Source organism: Macrotis lagotis, chromosome X, assembly GCF_037893015.1.
Source record: "Macrotis lagotis isolate mMagLag1 chromosome X, bilby.v1.9.chrom.fasta, whole genome shotgun sequence".
Taxonomy (NCBI): Eukaryota; Metazoa; Chordata; class Mammalia; order Peramelemorphia; family Peramelidae; genus Macrotis; species Macrotis lagotis.
The window spans coordinates 632,902,109-632,921,487 of record NC_133666.1 but is presented as its reverse complement, the minus strand read 5'-3'; the positions used below and the strand labels follow the sequence as shown (position 1 = coordinate 632,921,487).

General features: G+C 37.0%; 1 protein-coding gene across 1 annotated transcript; it reads right to left on the bottom strand.

The window, feature by feature from the left end:
* Positions 1 to 2,057: 2,057 nt before the first annotated feature.
* LOC141499480 (putative E3 ubiquitin-protein ligase TRIML1) lies at positions 2,058 to 3,443 on the bottom strand. Its single transcript, XM_074202177.1, has 2 exons — positions 2,938 to 3,443; positions 2,058 to 2,700 (listed from the first exon to the last, which is right to left on the bottom strand). The coding sequence occupies exons 1-2, from the start codon at positions 3,441 to 3,443 to the stop codon at positions 2,058 to 2,060; spliced, it is 1,149 nt and encodes a 382-aa protein (XP_074058278.1).
* Between the last annotated feature and the right edge of the window lie 15,936 nt (positions 3,444 to 19,379).

Genomic DNA, 19,379 nt, shown 5'->3' with positions numbered 1-19,379 from the left:
CTTGAAGTGCTACTTTTTAGGGAATGATCTTGAATTAATTGAATGTCTAAATGATGTTTTATTTAAATGGCAAAGATTCTTGATTCCATTCTATAGAAATCCATGGCTATCCATTTCTTAAGTTCTTATTATGTACCAAGCCCTCTGTAAAGTGTTGGTGATACAAAAAGAGACAGTCTCTGCCCTCAAGGGAGCTTACAATGAATCACTTGAAGGATTATGTTAACCAAATCCTTGTAGATTTGATATATAGGCATCCTTCTTCTCTTGTAGGAGTTAACCATGAGAAGAAGGAAAAAAAACCTTATGGATATCTAATTGCTGCCTCCAAGTATTTAAGACCTTTCAGGTAGAAAAAAGCTAAGACTTATTGGGTTTCTTTCCAAAAGCAAAAAGGAGGAACCAGTGGTTGGAAATTACATAGAATGAAAGGGTAAACTTCCCTAAAATTTAAGGTTTTACAAAAGTGGAGCAGTATACCTCAGCAGGTAATTAATGATTCTCCTTAACTAAAGATCTTCTAGAAAAAAGTGAGATGGGGTGGCTATGTGGTGCAGTGGATAGAGCACCAGGCCTGGAGTCAGGAGCACCTGAGTTCAAATCCAGCCTTAGACACTTATTAATTACCTAGCCATGTGGCCTTGGGCGAGTCACTTAACCCCATTGCCTTACAAAAAAAAAAAAAACAACAACTAAAAAAAGTGAGATAACAAGCCATGTTGGTTATATAAATGAGGACAGTTTTATTGGGGTCATGATTCAGTTAGAAGACCTCTATAGACCCATTAAAATCTAAAATTCTTTATCCTTTCCCCAATTTTCTTCATCAATAGCCTATTTAATGCAAGAATGGCCTTGTTTTGATTGCATATCTTATTCCATTTTTATCATTCTTATTTAATTTGTTGATTATGTATTCTTCCCAGACAAATCAACAGTTTGCTGTTCACAAAAAAAAAACTGATGGGAAACTCTCTTCCACTGGAGATGACAGGCATTTTTTTCTATCATTAAATTCATTCAGTTTCTATGACACACACTTACTGTTGATGGAGTTGTGAACTGATCCAACCTTTCTAGAGACAATTAGGAACTTTGCCCTAGGGACTATAAAGTTCTGTATAACCTTTGATCCAAAGATCCAAAAGAGAATATATAAAAAAGTGAAAAACCCAAGGGTGTAAAAATTTTTCCCATACTCTTTCTGTGGTTTCAAAAATTGGAAATTGAGGTCATGCCCATCAATTGAGGAATAGTTAAACAAGTGTTGTATATGAAAGGGATAAAATACCATTGTTTAATAAGATATCATAAGCAGCAATTTTCCTGAAAATTTTGTAGAGTCCTACAAGAAATGATGCAAAGTACAGTGAGCAGAACCAGGAGAATATGGTACACATGAGCAGCAAATTCTTTGACGAACAGCTATGCTAAAGTAGCTCTTCTGAACAATACAATAATCAAAGCCAGTTGGAAAAGACTTGTGTTGGACATTGTCATCCATACTTGGAGAAAGAACTGTGGTGTCTAAATGCATAGGTAAACACATTATGTTCATGTTTTTTAATTGTTTTTCTTTTTCATAGTTTGTTCCCTTTTGTTCTGATTCTTCTTTTATAACATGACTAATACAGAAACATGTTTAAAATGATTGTTACCCTGTATAACCTTTATCGGATTACTTGCCATCTTGGACTGGAAGGTTGATGGGAGAGAAGGGAGAAGAGAAAAAACTCAAAAATATTGCCAGAAAGTATGGTGAAAACTATCTTTACAAATAATTGGAAAAATATACCAAAAACTGAAATGAATTACATTTTTTTTATTTCTCAATTCAACAGGCATTTATTAAACCTCAACAACATTCTTGCTACCCAGTATATAGAGAACAAAATGAAACAATTCTTGATATAACATAACATATATTTCAGTGGGGGTCAAGATGATAAATTTATCTGTAGCAGGGAGATTTTCATATTACAAAGTAAACAGGAATTGGTATAACAATATTTGATGTCCATCTGGTCAATAAGTATGCAAACCATGATCTCTCTCAATTAGGCACAGATTGTGAGAGAGCAATCCTTTGTCTTAGAAAGGCAGAAAAGGGGTATGAGGTGTCCTGAGAATGAAGTATTGGGAAAAGTATATATAAGATGTCTATTTTTTACATGATAAAATGATATCTCTCCACATTCATAGTCGAGGAAAATGCCCACCTTTAAACCAAGCACACTGGCCTGGCAGTATTGTGCATGGAAATAAAGATTGTGCTGGGCTTCAGCATAAAGATAGTAGGAATTGTTTACCTGTCTATTACTAAGCACAAAGAAGTCTTGAAAGTCTTTTGATTTGTTACAGATGCCAACACGCCAGGCAGTGTTATTTGGTACCTCCACCTCCCAGTAATATCTCCCTGAATTGAAGGACTGAGTCCCAAGAACTTGGGCAAATTCTATTGGTCTTCCACTATCATTGGGTATTTCCTCTTGGATACCTCCATATCTCACACTCTTCAGATCCTCAGATATGATGAGACCAGGATCAGCTGTGTTGCAATCTAGAGTTATGTCCACTTCCAGATTGAGAATTCGCTCCATAACTCCAGGGATGGACTGCATAGGAATGTATATAGAGACACTCTCTATATTTTTTTGGAGCACAAATTCATTCTTATCTAATACACTTTTCACATTCTGGAGCAGGTACAGATCTGGTTTCTTATATTCCCCCTCTAATTCTTTGATACTCTCCCTTAATTCCTCAAAATGGTGAGATAATCCACTGATTCTCTTGCTCAGGGCTTCTAAGCATGTCAACCCTTTTGTTTGCAGATATGCTAGACAGGCATTTTTCTCCTCATGAAGGAATTGTATAATTTTATGGAATTCAGACAAAATATTCTTCCTTTGAATTTCTATTTCCTTCTCTAACAATGAAAATTTAATCTTCTCATTCTTCATCATTCGAACAGTATCCTCACTTTTCTTCCACAAAGAAGTCACAGTTTCTTGGAGCTTCCCCCTGAAGTTCTCAGCAGCCTCATCTATGCAGCAGAGGTCATGAGTCTCATGCTCCTGAGACTGAGAACAGAACACACAGATTGGGCTCAGGTCATCCTCACAGAAAAGCTTCTTCACTTTCTGATGAACCTCACATTTGCCATGTCCTTCAGGGTAATTTAAATCAAGGAGTCTTAGTTTTTTGACTATGTCAGTCAGTCTCCCAAGTTGCAAATTGGCTTTGTATTCCCTCTGCTGGAAGATACTCCTACATTCTGGACAGGAAGAAAGAGTAGAGGATTCCTGATAGCTTCTGAGGAGGCAAGATTGGCAAAAACTGTGGCCACACTCGATGGACACTGGGTTTGTGAAGAAATCATAGCAGATGGAGCAGGTGACCTCTTTCTGGAGGTCTGGAATCGCCTCTGAGCAAGAAGTCATGTTGCCTTGTTTTTGTTTATTTTCCCCTGAGATTTTCTTCAGTTTCAGAGTTCTGCCTTTTCCTTTGCTTGCAGTACACACAGTGAATCTGAGTCTTGCCTTATCTCCTAGTAAGCCCTTTTATAGATCCAGAAAACCTAAAGCCCTTCCTCCTTCAAAGTGTTACCTTTCCTGGTGTTCACCAAATGTTTTCTTCAGCCTCAGAGCTCTCTGCCTTTTACTCTACTTACAATGTACACAGGTAATGAGTCTTGCCTTTTGTCAGCACCTTTTATAGCTCCCTGGTACCCTGATGTCCCTCCTTCCTTCAAGGTGTGAACTTTTGAAGTTTCCTAAATGTTTTCTTCAGTCTCAGAGCTCTGCCTTTCCTGTTTTCAGGGTACACAAGGGAACCTGAGTTTTGCCTTATTCCAGCTCACTGTAACCCTGAAGCCCCCTCTTCAAGGTGTTAACACTCTTGTAGTTCACAAGACCACCTACTTTACAGTTGCTTCGATCAGAGTTATTGTGAGGATGCAATGAGGAAATTATTCTAAAATCTTTACAAAACTTTGTGCTAAAAAATGCTACTTTAACTCTTTTTTCCCCTTAGTATTGTGACACAGTAATAGTCCATACCATTCAGGTATCAACAATTTTTTTTTTATCATTCATGGCATCAACCTTTTCCCTAATTCTTTTTGCCATCACAAATAGGTGTTATTCATGTAAATGTAAAAATAAAATACCAATTGGAAAAAATGAAAAAATATTATTGTTATACAAAGTTTTTTTTCCTTCTTTGATTTTTAATCTCCTTTGTGTGCTTGACCCTAAAGGACTTACAACTTCTAATGGTCATTTTAGGAAACTTAAAGATCAACTGTAATGCTTTCAAAGGTCCAAGAGATAATTTTTGGAATATTTAGTTGTTTTTTAAAATAATGCCAGCATTTTATTAGAAGGATGATCATTTGACTCTATCTTAGACCAATGACAGATTTCATTTTTTAATGTTATTTGGAGCTTGCCATATCTAGCACCTCTCAATTCTCTTTGAAGAAATGTACTTATGGGGTATGTGTCTATTTGTGGGCTGCTGGGTGAGAATTTCACATTTAGGTATGAACAGAGAAGTTAATTCTTATGGGTATTAAAAATATGTGATTCTTCCTGCCCCATATGTCTTAGGTCCAGTGTGTATTTTTGTTTGCTTTCATGGGCTGCCTTAGCTAAAGAATTTATCACCATGGACTATACCTATGGGAACTGATACCTGGGAAGCCAATATTATTTGTTATAAACACTTTACCTGGGACCTTTTCAGAATAGCAGAACTTGCATCCTACTGCTGTTCAAGAATCATGGCTACTTCCAAGAAAAGATATAAAAAAGATCCTTTCACACCTCAAAACTGCCCCCAAAATCCCTCCTTGACTTGTGGCATAGAAACCCAAAGAGGGACTCTGTGTAGTACAGTGGAAAGGACACTGTATTTGGAGGTAGAGAATTTGGAGTTATATCCCAGGTCTACCATTAGAATCATTATTTTTAACAAATCAACCTTTCTGGACCTGAGTGTCCATATCTGTAAAATGAGGCATTTGGGCCAGACTTCTTTTAGGAGATAAGCTGGGGCTAAGTGACTTGCCCAGGGTCACACAGCTAGTAAGTGCTAAATGTCTGAGATTAGATTTGAATTCAGGTCCTCCTGACTCCAAGGTTGATGTTCTTTCCATTGTGTAACCTAGCTGCTCTTGATTAGATGTTTTCCAAGATTCCCTTCCTCTCTGAAATCTTTTCCTTTTTGATACCTAAAAGTAGCTTAGACCCTTAGTACAGCAGTGGGAAGACCCATGTTCTAATCTAGTCTCAGACACTGTGTGACCTTGGACAAATCAATTAAATCTGGTTTTGCTTCAGTTTTACTCGGTTGTCAAAGATGGATAATAAACAGTACCTACAAAGGTGAATTTGGGAGAGGATCAAATGAGACAATAGTAGACTACATAAATGGTAGATTTTATAAATCTTCATCTTCCCTTCCCCCCTCCCTAAAATAAAGGTTTACAAAAACACCACTGACACACACATACACACACATATACACATTGAAATAAAAATTGGAAAAAACAGAATAATTTTAAAAATATTACGAATCCACTCAATAGATTTAAAATACCAGATTTAAGATTTAAAGTACCAAAAGCAACTGAAATGGAAAAAGAAGTCATATGAGGTTCTCTGAGACATGCCCCTAAGTGGATACATAACACAATCCTCATTCAAAGAAAGTCAGCACTAATTCATGAGGCAAAGAAAATCACAGGATCTAACCAGAAGAGTTTTAAATAACAGATAAGATTAATTTGTAATCTTGTAATTAATTTGTAATCAAAATTGAAGAGGCAAGGAAGGAAATAATGAAAAAAACGAACAATATGGAAGCGACAATAGGATACTTCAGAAAATCCATAAAACCAAAGAGTGGCAGCCTTACTACAAGGCTAAAAAAACCACAGGAGGCCCTTGATTAGTAAATGTACCTATTGCACTGTGTTGCTTGAATCCTATCAGAGGGAGTAGAGTTGATCCAGGGGGAGTAAGAGAGACAGGTGAGATTTCCTTTAGACACAAGGGTATTGTTTTCTGGAAGCTGATTTCCTGTTTGTAATTTTCAGCTTGTGTTTCTCCCATATGGTGCTAATTGGGAGTCTTGTGCATTAGATTTTCCTGTGGTTCCCTGAGGTGTTCAGTACAGAGAATATTCTATGATTATATATGACATCAATGATAGTTGTATTTTTGACAACACCTTATGAGCCCGTCCTTACTCCCTTGGGTGAACCTGGATGGTTATTACACAGAACTGTGACAAATGATATTGTCCTATGCCACCCTCTCCCTTAATAATCAGTCAATAGTCTGAGTCTTTCTTGGCCCTGCCTTGGAGAGGTGAGAACAGAGTTCAGACTTGAAGCTGATGGGTTGCTAGAGTAAGAAGACACCTGGTTTCATAAGAAGAAGTAATGTCACTTAATTGGGGAATAGGACAGTTCTCTCCTCCTTGGTTACCTTGGCTCTGTTTTCATAATACTTTAAGATTGAAGAATCATATAATTTAGTATTGGAAGGGATCTATAATACATATATAATAGATAATATCATATCATAATATCATATAATATCATATATAGTTATATAAAATATATAATTAATTGGTCTTCATTTTAGTGTGTTATGTAGGTACCTAATTCCATAAAACAAGGTAGCATTTATTTTTTTGCAAGGCAATGGGGTTAAGTGGCTTGCCCAAGGCCACACAGTTAGGTAATTATTAAGTGTCTGAGTCCAGATTTGAACTCAGGTACTCCTGACTCCAAGGCCAGTGCTCTGTCCACTGTACCACCTAGCCACCCTGGTAGCATCTCTTATTGAGGAATAGGACAGCTCTCTCCTCGAGGCTTGGTCACCTTGGCCCTGCTTTCATAATACCATAAGATAGCAGAATCACATAATTTGGAATTGGAAGGGATCTATAATATATATATATATATATATATATATATATATATATATATATACATACATACATATACATATACATATACATAGACATATATATATATATATACATATATATATATATATATATATATATATATATATAATTAGCTTGCATTTTTAGTGTGGTGAGAAGGCACCTAGTTCCATAAAAAGAGGTAGCATCTCTCCACTTACTTCACTCCTTGTCTACTTTGACCCTGTTTTCATAATATCATAAGACTGCCGAATCAAATAACTTAGAATTGGAAGGGATCTATAATATTGTTGTGCCACTCACAACTAATATAAACTAATTCACCTTCATTTAAGGGTGGGGGGAACTGAGGCCCTGAGAAGTTTCAAGGGGATCCTGGTAGTAAGTAGCAGAATTGAGCCAATGACAATAAGACCAGCCTTTAGATTCATAAAATACTTGTGGCATGGGAAGGGGTGAACTAGCCAGTGAGAGCTCAGTCCTCAGAGTATGATTGTGTTTGTTATTTGCCTGGTTGACTATGAAGAGAATGCAAAGATATTCCCTGCCTGGTTCCTGTCCCACATATGAAACTTTGGAAGTCTCTTTTCATCGATGCATGACTGAGGGGCTGGCACTGTGTAATGATGAAGGGGCCTATAATTGGCTGCAGAACCTTTTGTCTACAGAAGAGACCACCTGCTGATCTCTTTTTCCTTCCGGGTGATGAGTGACACAAAGAAGGCTGTGAGCCACTGGTTGGGGGAGGGGCAGCAGCAAACCAAATCTCTTCGCCCGCCCAACCCCCTACCCATCTGCCATGTTTCCAGAGCTCATGGTATCTCCTTTTCTATTGTTTGATTTGGGTTTGTTTTTTCTTGTTAAGTGAATGAACGATCTGAGAAGGAAGGCCTAACTGCCCATGAGAAGTTGGGAGGTCTTATCCAGAGTTCCTCTGGAGCAGAAAGGGGAGAGAGGGACTACCAGAGTGTTACAAGAGGATGCCAAAGGAAGTACCCATACACTGATGTGAAAAGATGTTCACTGGAGGATGGCAGTGACTTCTGGGACAGGGTTCCTTTAGGATGGAGAGAAGGGCTAGATAGATAATGATTTGTGGAGCCCTGCAAGAGAACTACACTTAAGGGATTATATAAAGGTTATATAAAAAGAGAAAAGGACTTCACAGAACCAGTAACACAGGGACCAGTTTAACATCCATTTGCCTCACTACTATTGCGCATTAAGTGCAATACAAGGGGAGATTGTGCCTTGGTTGGGGGAAATATTACGTACTCACTATTGGTACCATAGCTGATTATCAAATCACCTTCCTAAAAGCTAATGGAACCATCTGGTTGATTGATAATGGGAAGCACACCCATGATCTCAGAAACTACAGTGTTAGAAACTCCAACTCCTCAGGATTATCCCTAGGACCCTAAAGGGAATGGAAGTCAGTTGACTTTCATGGGATCAAGAGTTTGCCAATACTGTCAGTGTTTGACCATATGAATTTGGGGTGTCCTGATCCTTCATCACTGATAGTAATTCTAATAAAATTTTAGGGACATTCTGCATTCCCATGATTGCTTGGGCACTCCCATCATAGAATACTGATTCACTTCACATTAATTAAATGCAAAAGAAGTAGAAGCACATGGTGGACAGTTGAGAGGAATGCAACATGCTGCTGCTGCCCCTTCTCACTCCTCTTCAACAGCTTCCAGTAAGTAGTTCTTGTGTCACTTACAGCCATGAAGGAAAAGAGAAACTGAGGGATGAGCAGTTCATCCCTTTTGTGTAGCAACTCAATTCTGGCTCAGTAATTTCTGAATCATTTTTTTTCTGGTTCTGCAGTCAGCAACAGGGCTGATAAATCTCTCTGTCTCTGGTTCCTCTGTCTGTTTCTCTGTTTCTCTCTGTGTGTATCTCTCTGTCTCTGGTTTGGGTCTGTCTCTGTTTCTCTCTAAAGATGTAAATTGTATACAAAGGTCTTTTTTGAGAATTTACCCTGCCTTCCTTGCTCCTATCCTTTACTTGTGATGTCTTTTGGAGGAGCTCTTTTGGACAAGCTCAATAAAAGCACTAACCTTTAATATAATTATGTGGAGAAAACCAGAAGGTCTTTGTACTGGGAAGATAGACTTTCTATCTGTACGAATAGCTTCCAGGAAGTAAAAAATGAGACCACCAGTCTTGTGGATCAGGGTAGGAGGGAACCTGGGAAGTAAGATGACAGGATGACAAGGATAAGAATAGCATGGCACTAGCCTGAGAAGGCATGGATAGATCGGTCAGATTGGCAGAGGGAGTGCCCATATCAATGAGATTATGAGATTAAATACCATAGTGGTCAGGTGATACATTGGCTGAAGCACTGGCTCTGGAGTCATGAAGATCTGAGTTCAAATTTGGCCTCAGATATTTGCTAGTTATGTGACCATGGGCAAGTCACTCAGTTTTCTCATCTGTAATATGCTACTAATAACACCTACCTTCCAGGGTTGTTGTGAGGAGCAAATGAAATAATAATTGTAATGTACTTTTTAAATTTTAAAGTGCTAATAAATTAACTAGGTGATTAATTTATTAAATTACATTTATTTTTATTATATTTTGTCAAAAACTTTCTTGTTCCAAGCACTATGTTAAGTGTTAAAGATACAAAGAGAAAAATAAATACCACCTCCTACCTTCAGTGGGAATACAATTTATAAATAGATGAATTATTTTAATTAGAGAAGCAATATGGCATTGTGACTAGAGTACTGGCATTGGAGCCAAAAAGACGTAGGTTATGATGCTGCCTTAGGATACTTAATGAGCTGTGTGACCACACTAAGTCACAACTCCTTTGAGTCTCAGTTTCATCATCTGTAAAATGGAGATAATACTTGTCATACCTACTTCTTAGGGCTGTGATCAGACTTCTAGGAGATTCTACTGGCATGATGCTTTGCCATTTTTAAAAGAAATATAGATATATCAGTTATATTTACTAAGATGTTTTGAAAAGAGAGAAAGTATTGACAAATGGGAGGGTCAGAAAGGACAATACAGAAGTCACAATCAGCCTTGAAAGAAACTAAGGATTATTAATAGACAGCACTAAAGAGGAAGAACAATTAAGGCAACCAGAGTTCTTTGGGGGTATAAATGAAAGATTACTATGGATAGTGGCAACCACCTAAAGTCCCAGACCTGACTCACCAAAGGCAAGCAAATGTACCTCTTCCCCAAGGAAAGGAAAGTCATGTGACATTAAAACTTAGCTGGTACCTCAGCTAATTTGTCCAAAATTTAATACTCATTTAGCCCCAGATTAGCTTCTGTCCCTAACTTTTTAATTTCTGTTGAAGAGGCTATCACTCAGGTTTAAGAACTTGGACTGTTCTTGATTCCCCCATCTCCATCTCTCAAATCTAATCAGTAGTCAAATCCTACAGATTTATCTAAGCATATGGCCCCTCTTTTTCATCCCCATCAAAAGCATTTTACTTTCTTTTTGAAGTCCATTCATCACACTCTCCCGAGTCATTTCCCTATAAGTGAGCATATTGTTTTCTCTGTTTAGGACCTCAAAAGCTCCTTATTCTCTATGGAACTCATTATAAACTCTTGACAGTTGGGCTTCAAGGCCTTCTATAATTTAGTTTCATTCATTCATTCATTCACTCATTCATTCATTCATTCAAGTATTTATTTAGCAGGCATTGTACCAGATGTAATAGATAAAAAAAATTTTTTTTAAAGTCCTTCCTCTCAGAAGGCTTACAGTTTACAGAGAGAAATGAACCTATGCTTAAATAAATAGCTAGAAAACATGCAAGAGGCAACTAGGAATCAAGAGGACCTGAGTTCAAATCTGCTCTCAGACATTTAGCTGTATAACCTTGGGCAAATCACTTGATCCCATTGCCTTGCAAGAAGCAAACATATGCAAAGTTATTTTTGTGGATGAAGGCACTAATAACTGTCAGTTCTGTCAGGGCCTCCAACTTACCTGTCCAGCTTTATCCCATACTATTCCTTCTTATGAATTCTACATTGCAGCCAGACTGAACCATTTTTTTGGGTTTTTGCAAAGCAGTGGGGTTAAGTGGCTTGCCCAATGTCACACAGCTAGGTAATTATTAAGTGTCTGAGGTTGGATTTGAACTCAGGTGCTCCTGACTCCAGGGCCAGTGCACTATCCACTTCACCAACTAGCCACCCCTCAACCATTTTCTAATCCTTACTTTTATTAACTTCTTATCTTTGTTCTATGCTTTCCCTCAAGTCTAGAATGACAAACTTTCCCCCCAATCTCTTATCTTTTGACTTTATTCTTATTCAAGTGCTACCTCTACCATCCTGAGTCTACCTGTTTCCCTTCTTCTTAGCTCAGAGTGATCTCCCCATCTTCACTTTTCTCAAAGAGCTCTAAACTTCTTTTTATAGAATTATTTATGCCAAGGACTTCCCCCTTCCTTTGAGTGTTAGGAAAGCATTGTCTATCCTGTCTCTTAATTTTCCTTATCTATAGACTCTTTGTATATAGTAAGTGCTTAATGAATACTTGCAGAAGAGAACTGAAAGGATTGTATCTTCATTTTAGGACCTAGCTTTGGACTTTGCACATGGAAACCTGCATCAATTGACTGATGAGTTGATTGTTCCTATGGGTCTTAGGAACCCAGTGTCCTAGGTCCAGGCTACTTATCTCCAATGGGAATTATTTGCTTGCAAACCCCCATCCTTACTCTCCACAGTAGAGATCTTGGCTGGATAGATATATTCTGCCTATTTGTTTTAGAAAATGTTGTAGCCCTGAGCTGCTCGAACCTCTTCATTCCCTGTGAGGTAAGCTCTTCCCACTAGCATCAGTGGTGGTGGTGGTGGGTAATGAGGCTGCTTGTTGAGGGTAAGAAACAAATGGTTTTTCAAGGGGGAGTTGGAGTTGGCCAGGCACCTGTCACCCTCTTGGGGAAGCTCATTGCCGCAGCAACAGGACCTCCAAAAGGATGAAGTTTCCCAGGGAAATATGTGTTGGACTGAGGTCACTTGTTTGTGACATCACCAAGGCCCAGGTGATGCCAGAAGGCATGGGAAGCTGGGAGAGTGGTCACAGCTTTGCAGATTATGGAACTGTACCTAGCAATGGACTTGCTTTCTCATTCATTCATTACTTCACAGAAATACAGAATGTTAGACTCAGAAGAGAGCATATTTGTTATTCAGTAGTTTCAGTCATGTCCAACTCTGTGACTCGATCCAGCAAGATATGCTGGAGTGGTTTTCCATTTCCTTCTCCAGTTCATTTTACAGAGAAGGAAATTGGGGGCAAACGGTGTTAAGTGACTTGCCCAGGGTCAGATGTGAACTGTTTTTTTTTTCTTTGCAAGGCAATAGAGTTAAGTGATTTGGCCAAAGTCATACAGCTAGGTAATTATTAAATGTCTGAGGTCAGACTAGAACTCAGGTCCTCCTGTGATGTGAACTATTTTGACTGAGCTGAGGTTTGTGAGAAACAATTGTGAGGAGAATGCATTCCAGGCAGGTGTGACACCTTGGGCAAAGACAGGGAGAAAGGGAGATATCATGTGTGAAATGCAGCATGGATTGTTGAATACATGAAGGGGAATAATAAGGTTAGAAAAGGAGTTTGGACCCAGTTTGAAAAGGGCTTCCTGGGGAAGCTGAGTGGCACAGTGGATAGAGCATGGGCCCTGGAGTCAGGAGGACCTGAGTTCAAATCTGACCTCAGACTATTAATAATTGCCTAGTTGTTTGACCTTTGGACAAGTCACTTAACTCCATTGTAATAAATAAATAAATAGATAAGTGAATAAATAAATAAATAAATAAATAAAATAGTTTCCTGATGTTAGATCTGGCACTCTATTGACTATGTCACCTAGGACACATATTGGTGTAATGGACTGAGCACTGGTCTTGGAATCAGGAGGACAGGAATTCGAATCCAGTCGCAGGCAGTTGACTCTTACTTGCTGTGTGACCCTGAGCAAGGACATTCAACCCTGATTACATCATATCCAGGGCCATCTACAGTTGTCCTGATTCATATCTGGCCACTGGACTCAGATGACTCTGTTGAAGAAAATGAGCCTGGTGACTTAGCACAGAAACCCCTCACTCAAATCCAGTTCTTCTGTTTGTCATAGTATCACCTCCCTGATGTCATGATCCTCTTTGAAAATGAAGGGCAAAACATTAGCAAATAAATGACAGGACTTTTTTTTGTTTTTTAAGAGAAACATCAGTTTAAATTTTTTTTCTTTGTAACTTTCAGCTTTAAGTGAGTTTATCACATACATAGTAGAACAGAAGAAGAATTATACTGGAAACTGGAAATCTTTGTTATGTATAACTTGCTTTTTCTTAAAATATAACATAAATTCAATGTGCAACTTTCAGTTAGCCAGTTTAACTGGGATTCTTTCTGGCCTTTCTTCCCTTCCCTCTATGCATATTTTTAAAATGCTTCAAAAGAAAAAAAAAGAAAAAAAAAGAAATTGCTTCAGTGACTTTTTATTTTCTTTTTCGGCAACCACTCTTTTTCTACCCACCCTTTTATCCTACTTTTTCTCCCTCTCACATCCCTTCCTTTTCCCTTGTGGGGAGTAGAGGGGAATGAAAATAAAATCATTGAAACAATTACACATAGTCAAGCAAAACAGGTCCCCTTATTGGGTATCTGATTCCACAAAGGTTGTCTTACATAGGCCCTGGAGGGAATACAGAGTTTTAAGAAATAGTAATAGAGTTTAGTTAGATATGATACAAACTCAGATAACTAAGCCATAATATTCCATAAGTTCATTCCAGAGTATACATGGTCTGAGAGGGATGGTCTTGACTGTGTTAAGGGACTTTGGGGGCACCATTTGAGAAGGGATTAATCCAGGTATATGGTACAATGAGGTGAGTAAATAGAATCTCCTCTGACATTGAGTCCTTTTCAAATTCAGTCCGAACTCCTTTTCTAGCCTTATTATTCCCCTTCATGTATTCTACAGTCCAGTCAATCTTGTCTTCTTGCTGTATTTTATATATGATATCACCCTTCTCCCTGTCTTTGCCCAAGGTTTCCCACCTGCCTGGAATTCATTCTCCTCACATTTCTTTTAACCTTTCCCCCAAACTTCAGTTCAGTGCCAAAAACAATCCCCATTCTCTTCTCCATTATTCCAAGTGATCTGGAATCTTATTATATTCCCTCCAGTGAAGGACAGGTATCCCCAACTCATCCACTCCTGTTGCATACAATTCTTCTTCCTATCTTCTTATAATTTTCCCTTCACCATAAATTCTGGGAACTTTCTGTCCTTTCTCTGAACATTGTGAAAATATATCAATGATTATCTATTGACAATCTCTTATCTTTGCCACATTTGTTTCTTACAAAGTCCTGATTGAATATCTCATTATGGTGTAAAAGTGACTTTGAGTTCCTGAAGACCACACTAGGAGAATACTGATTCAATTAAATTCTACTGTGCTGTGTTGGAGTGTGGTTCTCACAGCAGATAAGGTCTGCTCTCTGAGGGTCAGCCCAACATAGAAGCCTAGTGCATTAAAGCTTCTGTTGTGTGCTATAAAAAAATACAAATTAATATCATAACTGCTTTTGATATTGGTCCTTGTATAATATAGACAGGAGTCCCTTAGGATAGCAGATAGATAAGCATTTCTATCTTAATCTGCAAAAAGAAGATAATAATAGCATCTACCTCCCAGGGTGAGGGAGTGGATAGGGTGCCAGTCTGGAATTGGGAAGACTGATTTTCTTGAGTTCAAATCCAACCTCAAATACTTACTAGTTGTATAACCCTGGGTAAGTAACTTCACCCCATTTGCCTCAATTTCCTCATCTGTACAATAAACTAAAGAAGGAAATGACAAACCATTCCAGTATCTTTGCTAAGAAAATCCCATATAGGATCACAAAGAGTCAGACACAATTGAACAACTAAGCCTCCCAGGGTTTGTTTATGCAAAATTATTACAAAGAACTTATCATAGTGCTTGGCATGTAGCATGCTTTAAAAATGTTAGCTATCATCATCATCATCATCATCACTGTGAGAGAGGGGAGAGGGAAGCAAACATTCAAATGGATGTGATCACATTCATTTGAACACTTGATGGAGTCAGTTTAGGAAGATTAGCAAGGGTTTTAATAGAAGTTACAATCAGTTGCACCTTGAAAAAAGCTAAGGATTATTAATAAGTGAGAGATTAATAGAGGCACAGTGGACACTTTTTCAAAAGACATGGAACAATGAAGATAGTCAAAAATCCACTGAGATTGATTCTTGTGATTCAGAGATCACTGCTAGGCTTATACTGTAGATTCATAGAAAGGTCACATATTCTGTTAAACACAAATGTACATGAATATTGGGGGAGGAAGGAAGGGATGGTGGTAGAATAATGTGTAAGCTATAAATCTGCAAATGGATGAATGTTGAAAAACCACCATAGTAATAATTGGAAAAAATTTAATAAAATATCAAATTTTAAAAAGTCACATGTTGTTTAGATAGACAAATGGATAGATATAGTATATGCTGTAGATATATATATATATATATATATATATATATATATGTATATGGTATATTATATATATATATATATGCATGGTACATGGGCTCTATTATTTATGTTTGTGTTTACACACATACACACACACACACACACACACAGCACTTTTTATAGTTGTTTATTTAAAACAAAATAAATAGCCATCAGTTGGGGTTGGCTAAACAAACTCTGATACCTGAATTATTTGAATATTACTGTATTATAAAAAATAATGAAGGATGAATATAGAGAAACGGGGTGATTTATATGAACTAATGAAAAAGTGAAGTGAGCAGAACCAAGAAAAGAATAGAAATCATGAATATGTCAATATAAATGAGGAAAACAACAGAAACAAATTAAATACTGTGTATGGGAATGAGTTTTTTTCTTTCTTTTCCTTTAGGAAGAGGGGTATAAGAAGGTGGATTTTTGTTCATTAAAAAATATAAAATAAAATTTTAAAAAATTGTGAAGATGGGGACACTTGGGCATGGAACATTTCTGTATATAATACTGGGCTTGTTTGATGTGCAGTTTAGTTATGCTGGATGGCTTTCTTTTCTTTCTTTTTATTTTTTTCTTTTCATTTTCTTTTATTTTTTTAGGTTTTTGCAAGGCAAATGGGGTTAAAGTGGCTTGCCCAAGGCCACACAGCTAGGTGATTATTAAGTGTCTGAGGTCGGATTTGAACTCAGGTACTCCTGACTCCAGGGCCAGTGCTCTATCCACTGCGCCACCTAGCTGCCCCCCCCAACTTTCTTCTCCAGAGCTATCTGGGTCCAGCGGTCAGATGGAGATGGCCCTGGATGAGAGGCAATCAATATTAAGTGACTTGTCTAAGGTCACACAGCTAGTAAGTGCCTGATGTCAGATTTGAACTCAAGTCCTCCTAATTTCAGGTCCATGCTCTGCCCACCCAGTATAGCACCCAGTTGCCATGTACTGAGTCAGTCATTCTAGAGAACAATTTTCAGCTATAACAAAGGCTTATAAAACTATATAGTATTTTTTCCAATAATACCACTATTTAGGTATTTATCCTAAAGAGTTCAAAGAAAAAGAAAAGGATCTATGTGTACAAAAATATAACAGCTTTTTTTTTTTTGTAGTGGTAAAAAATTTAAAATTGAGGGGATGCCAGTCAGTTCAAGAATGGTTAAACAAGTTGTAGAATATGATGGGATTGAATATTATTGTGTTATAAGAAATGAAGAGGGGGAGGGTTTCAGAAAAACCTGGGAAGACTTATATGAACTGATGCAAAGTGAAGTGAGCGGAACCAAGATAATGTTGTACACAGTAAAAGCAATATGGTAATATTGATCAACTGTGAAAGACTTAGTTACTCTGATCAAGACTGTGATTCAAGGCAATACCTAAGAGCTTGCTATGAAAAATTTGATCCACATCCCCGGGGGGGGGGGTGGGAATTGAGAGACCATTGAATCTAAGAACAGATTAAAGCATACTTTTTCACTTAGTTTTTTCTTTGGCTTTTTTTTTTTTGCAATATTACTATGTAAATGTTTTGCATTTCTTCACATGTATAATTGATATTATCACATTACCTGTCTTCTCAATGAAGTGATGATGAGGGAGAGGCTGCAGAATTTGGAACTCAAAATTTTTTAAAAAGAATGTTAAAATAATATACTTTTACTATTATTTTTTAAAAACCATTATCTTATTACATAATTTTACTATCTCTTATACTTTATTTTTCTTCCTTAAGGATACGATTTCTCTTTCATCACATTCAACTTAGATCAATGTATACCATGCAAACAATGTAAAGATTAACAGATTGCTTTCTGTGGGGGTGGGGGGGTGGGAAGCAAGATAAGGGGGGGAAATTGTAAAATTCAAAATAAATAAAATCTTTCTACAAAAAATACTTTAAAAAAAGAAATGTTAGTATATAACTATAGGTAGGAGATAAATTCTTAAATACAAAAGATACAAAAGATAAAAAATTTTATATGAAATAGAAAAGTTTTGGATATAAAATGAACAAATCTTGCAATGAGAAGGGAAGTAGTAGATTAAGAAAAAAAATGTTCAACAAATATCACTAATAAGAATTGACTACCCCAGATATAGTGATAATAGAAATATTTAGGCCAACAGAAATATTTAGACCAAAAGTTATCCCCTAATAGAGAAAGGATGTGATGAAAGTTCTCAAAAAATGAATTGCAAATTGTTAGCAACCATATAAAAGAAAGCTCCTAGTCACAAATAAAAGACATAGCAATTAAGAGATTTCACTTCACACCCAGCAGATTTCCAAAATTGCTAAAGACAGAGCAGTCATTGTTAAAAGGGTTGGGGAAAGCTAGGCAGACTAATGTGTTGTTGGTAGAGCTATGTATTAGTACATGGATTATGGAAAGCAATTTATAATTACAAATAAAGTGGCTAAAATGACCACATCAACTTATCTAGATGTTTCACTGCTAAGGAGGCGTTGATTAAAAGAAAAAAAGTTCTATATCCACCAAATAGTCATGGCAGCACTTTTTTTTTTTTTTTGCAAGGCAAATGGGGTTAAGTGGCTTGCCCAAGGCCACACAGCTAGGTAATTATGAAGTGTCTGAGACCGGATTTGAACCCAGGTACTGGGGGGGGGGTGCTTTCTCCACATGCCACCTAGCCGCCCCTGCAGCATTTAAAAAAAAAAAACTTTAAATTTATTTATTATTCCAAACACATGCAAAATAGTTTTCATCATTTTTTGTAACATTTTGAGTTCCACATTTTTCTCCCTCCTTTCCCTCTCTCCTTCCTTTGATAATAAGCAATCTGATAGGGGTTATACACATATAACTATATTAAATATATTTCCATATTAGTCATGCTATAAAAAATGAATAAAATGGAGCAAAAAACCAAGAGAGGGTAAAAAAAAAGACCATAAAGTATAAAACAAATTTTTTAAAGGAAAAATAGTATGTTTTGTTCTACATTCAGACTCCATAGTTTTTCTTTCTCAGGATGTGGATGGTATTTTCCAACAAAATCCTTTAGAATTGTCTTTGATTATTTTACTGCTGAAGTCCATCATCACACCATATGGCTGTTAATGTGTATAATCACCCACAGGTTCTGCTCACTTCACTTAGCATCAGTTCACATAAGTATTTCTATACTTTTCTGAAGTCTACCTGTTCATGATTTCTCACAAAATAATAGTATTTCATCATATTCAGATTCCACAATTTGTCCAGCCATTTCCCAGTTGATGCGCACCCCCTCAATTTCTAATTCTTTGCCACTATAAAGAGAATTGCTATAAATATTTATGTACATGTGGGTCTTTTCCCCTTTATTATGATCTCTTTAGGATACAGATCTTGTAGTGAAATTTCATAGCAGCACTTTTTTGTAGTAGTAAAGAACTAGAAAGAAGGTAGCTAGGTGGGCTCAATATCATCATCTTGAGTTCAAATACTGCCTCAGACACTTAATAGCTGTGTAACCCTGGCCAAGTCTCTTAATCCCGTTTCCTTTAGTTTTCTCATCTCTAAAATGAGTTGGAAAAGGAAATGACAAACCACTCTAATATCTTTTGCAAGAAAACCACAAATGAGATCACACAGAACTTTTCATAATTAACCAAAACAGAGAACTAGAAGTAAAATCAATGCCAATTTATTGAATAATGACTTAAACAAATTTTATATGAATGGAATGCAATATTTCTGTGCTATATTATATGGCACATGATGCTATAATAAATTATAAACATGATGAATGCAGAGAATCATGAAAAAAATTTAAATGAACTTACATAAACTGATGCAAAGTGAAGCAAGATGAGCCAGGAAACAATATACCCAATG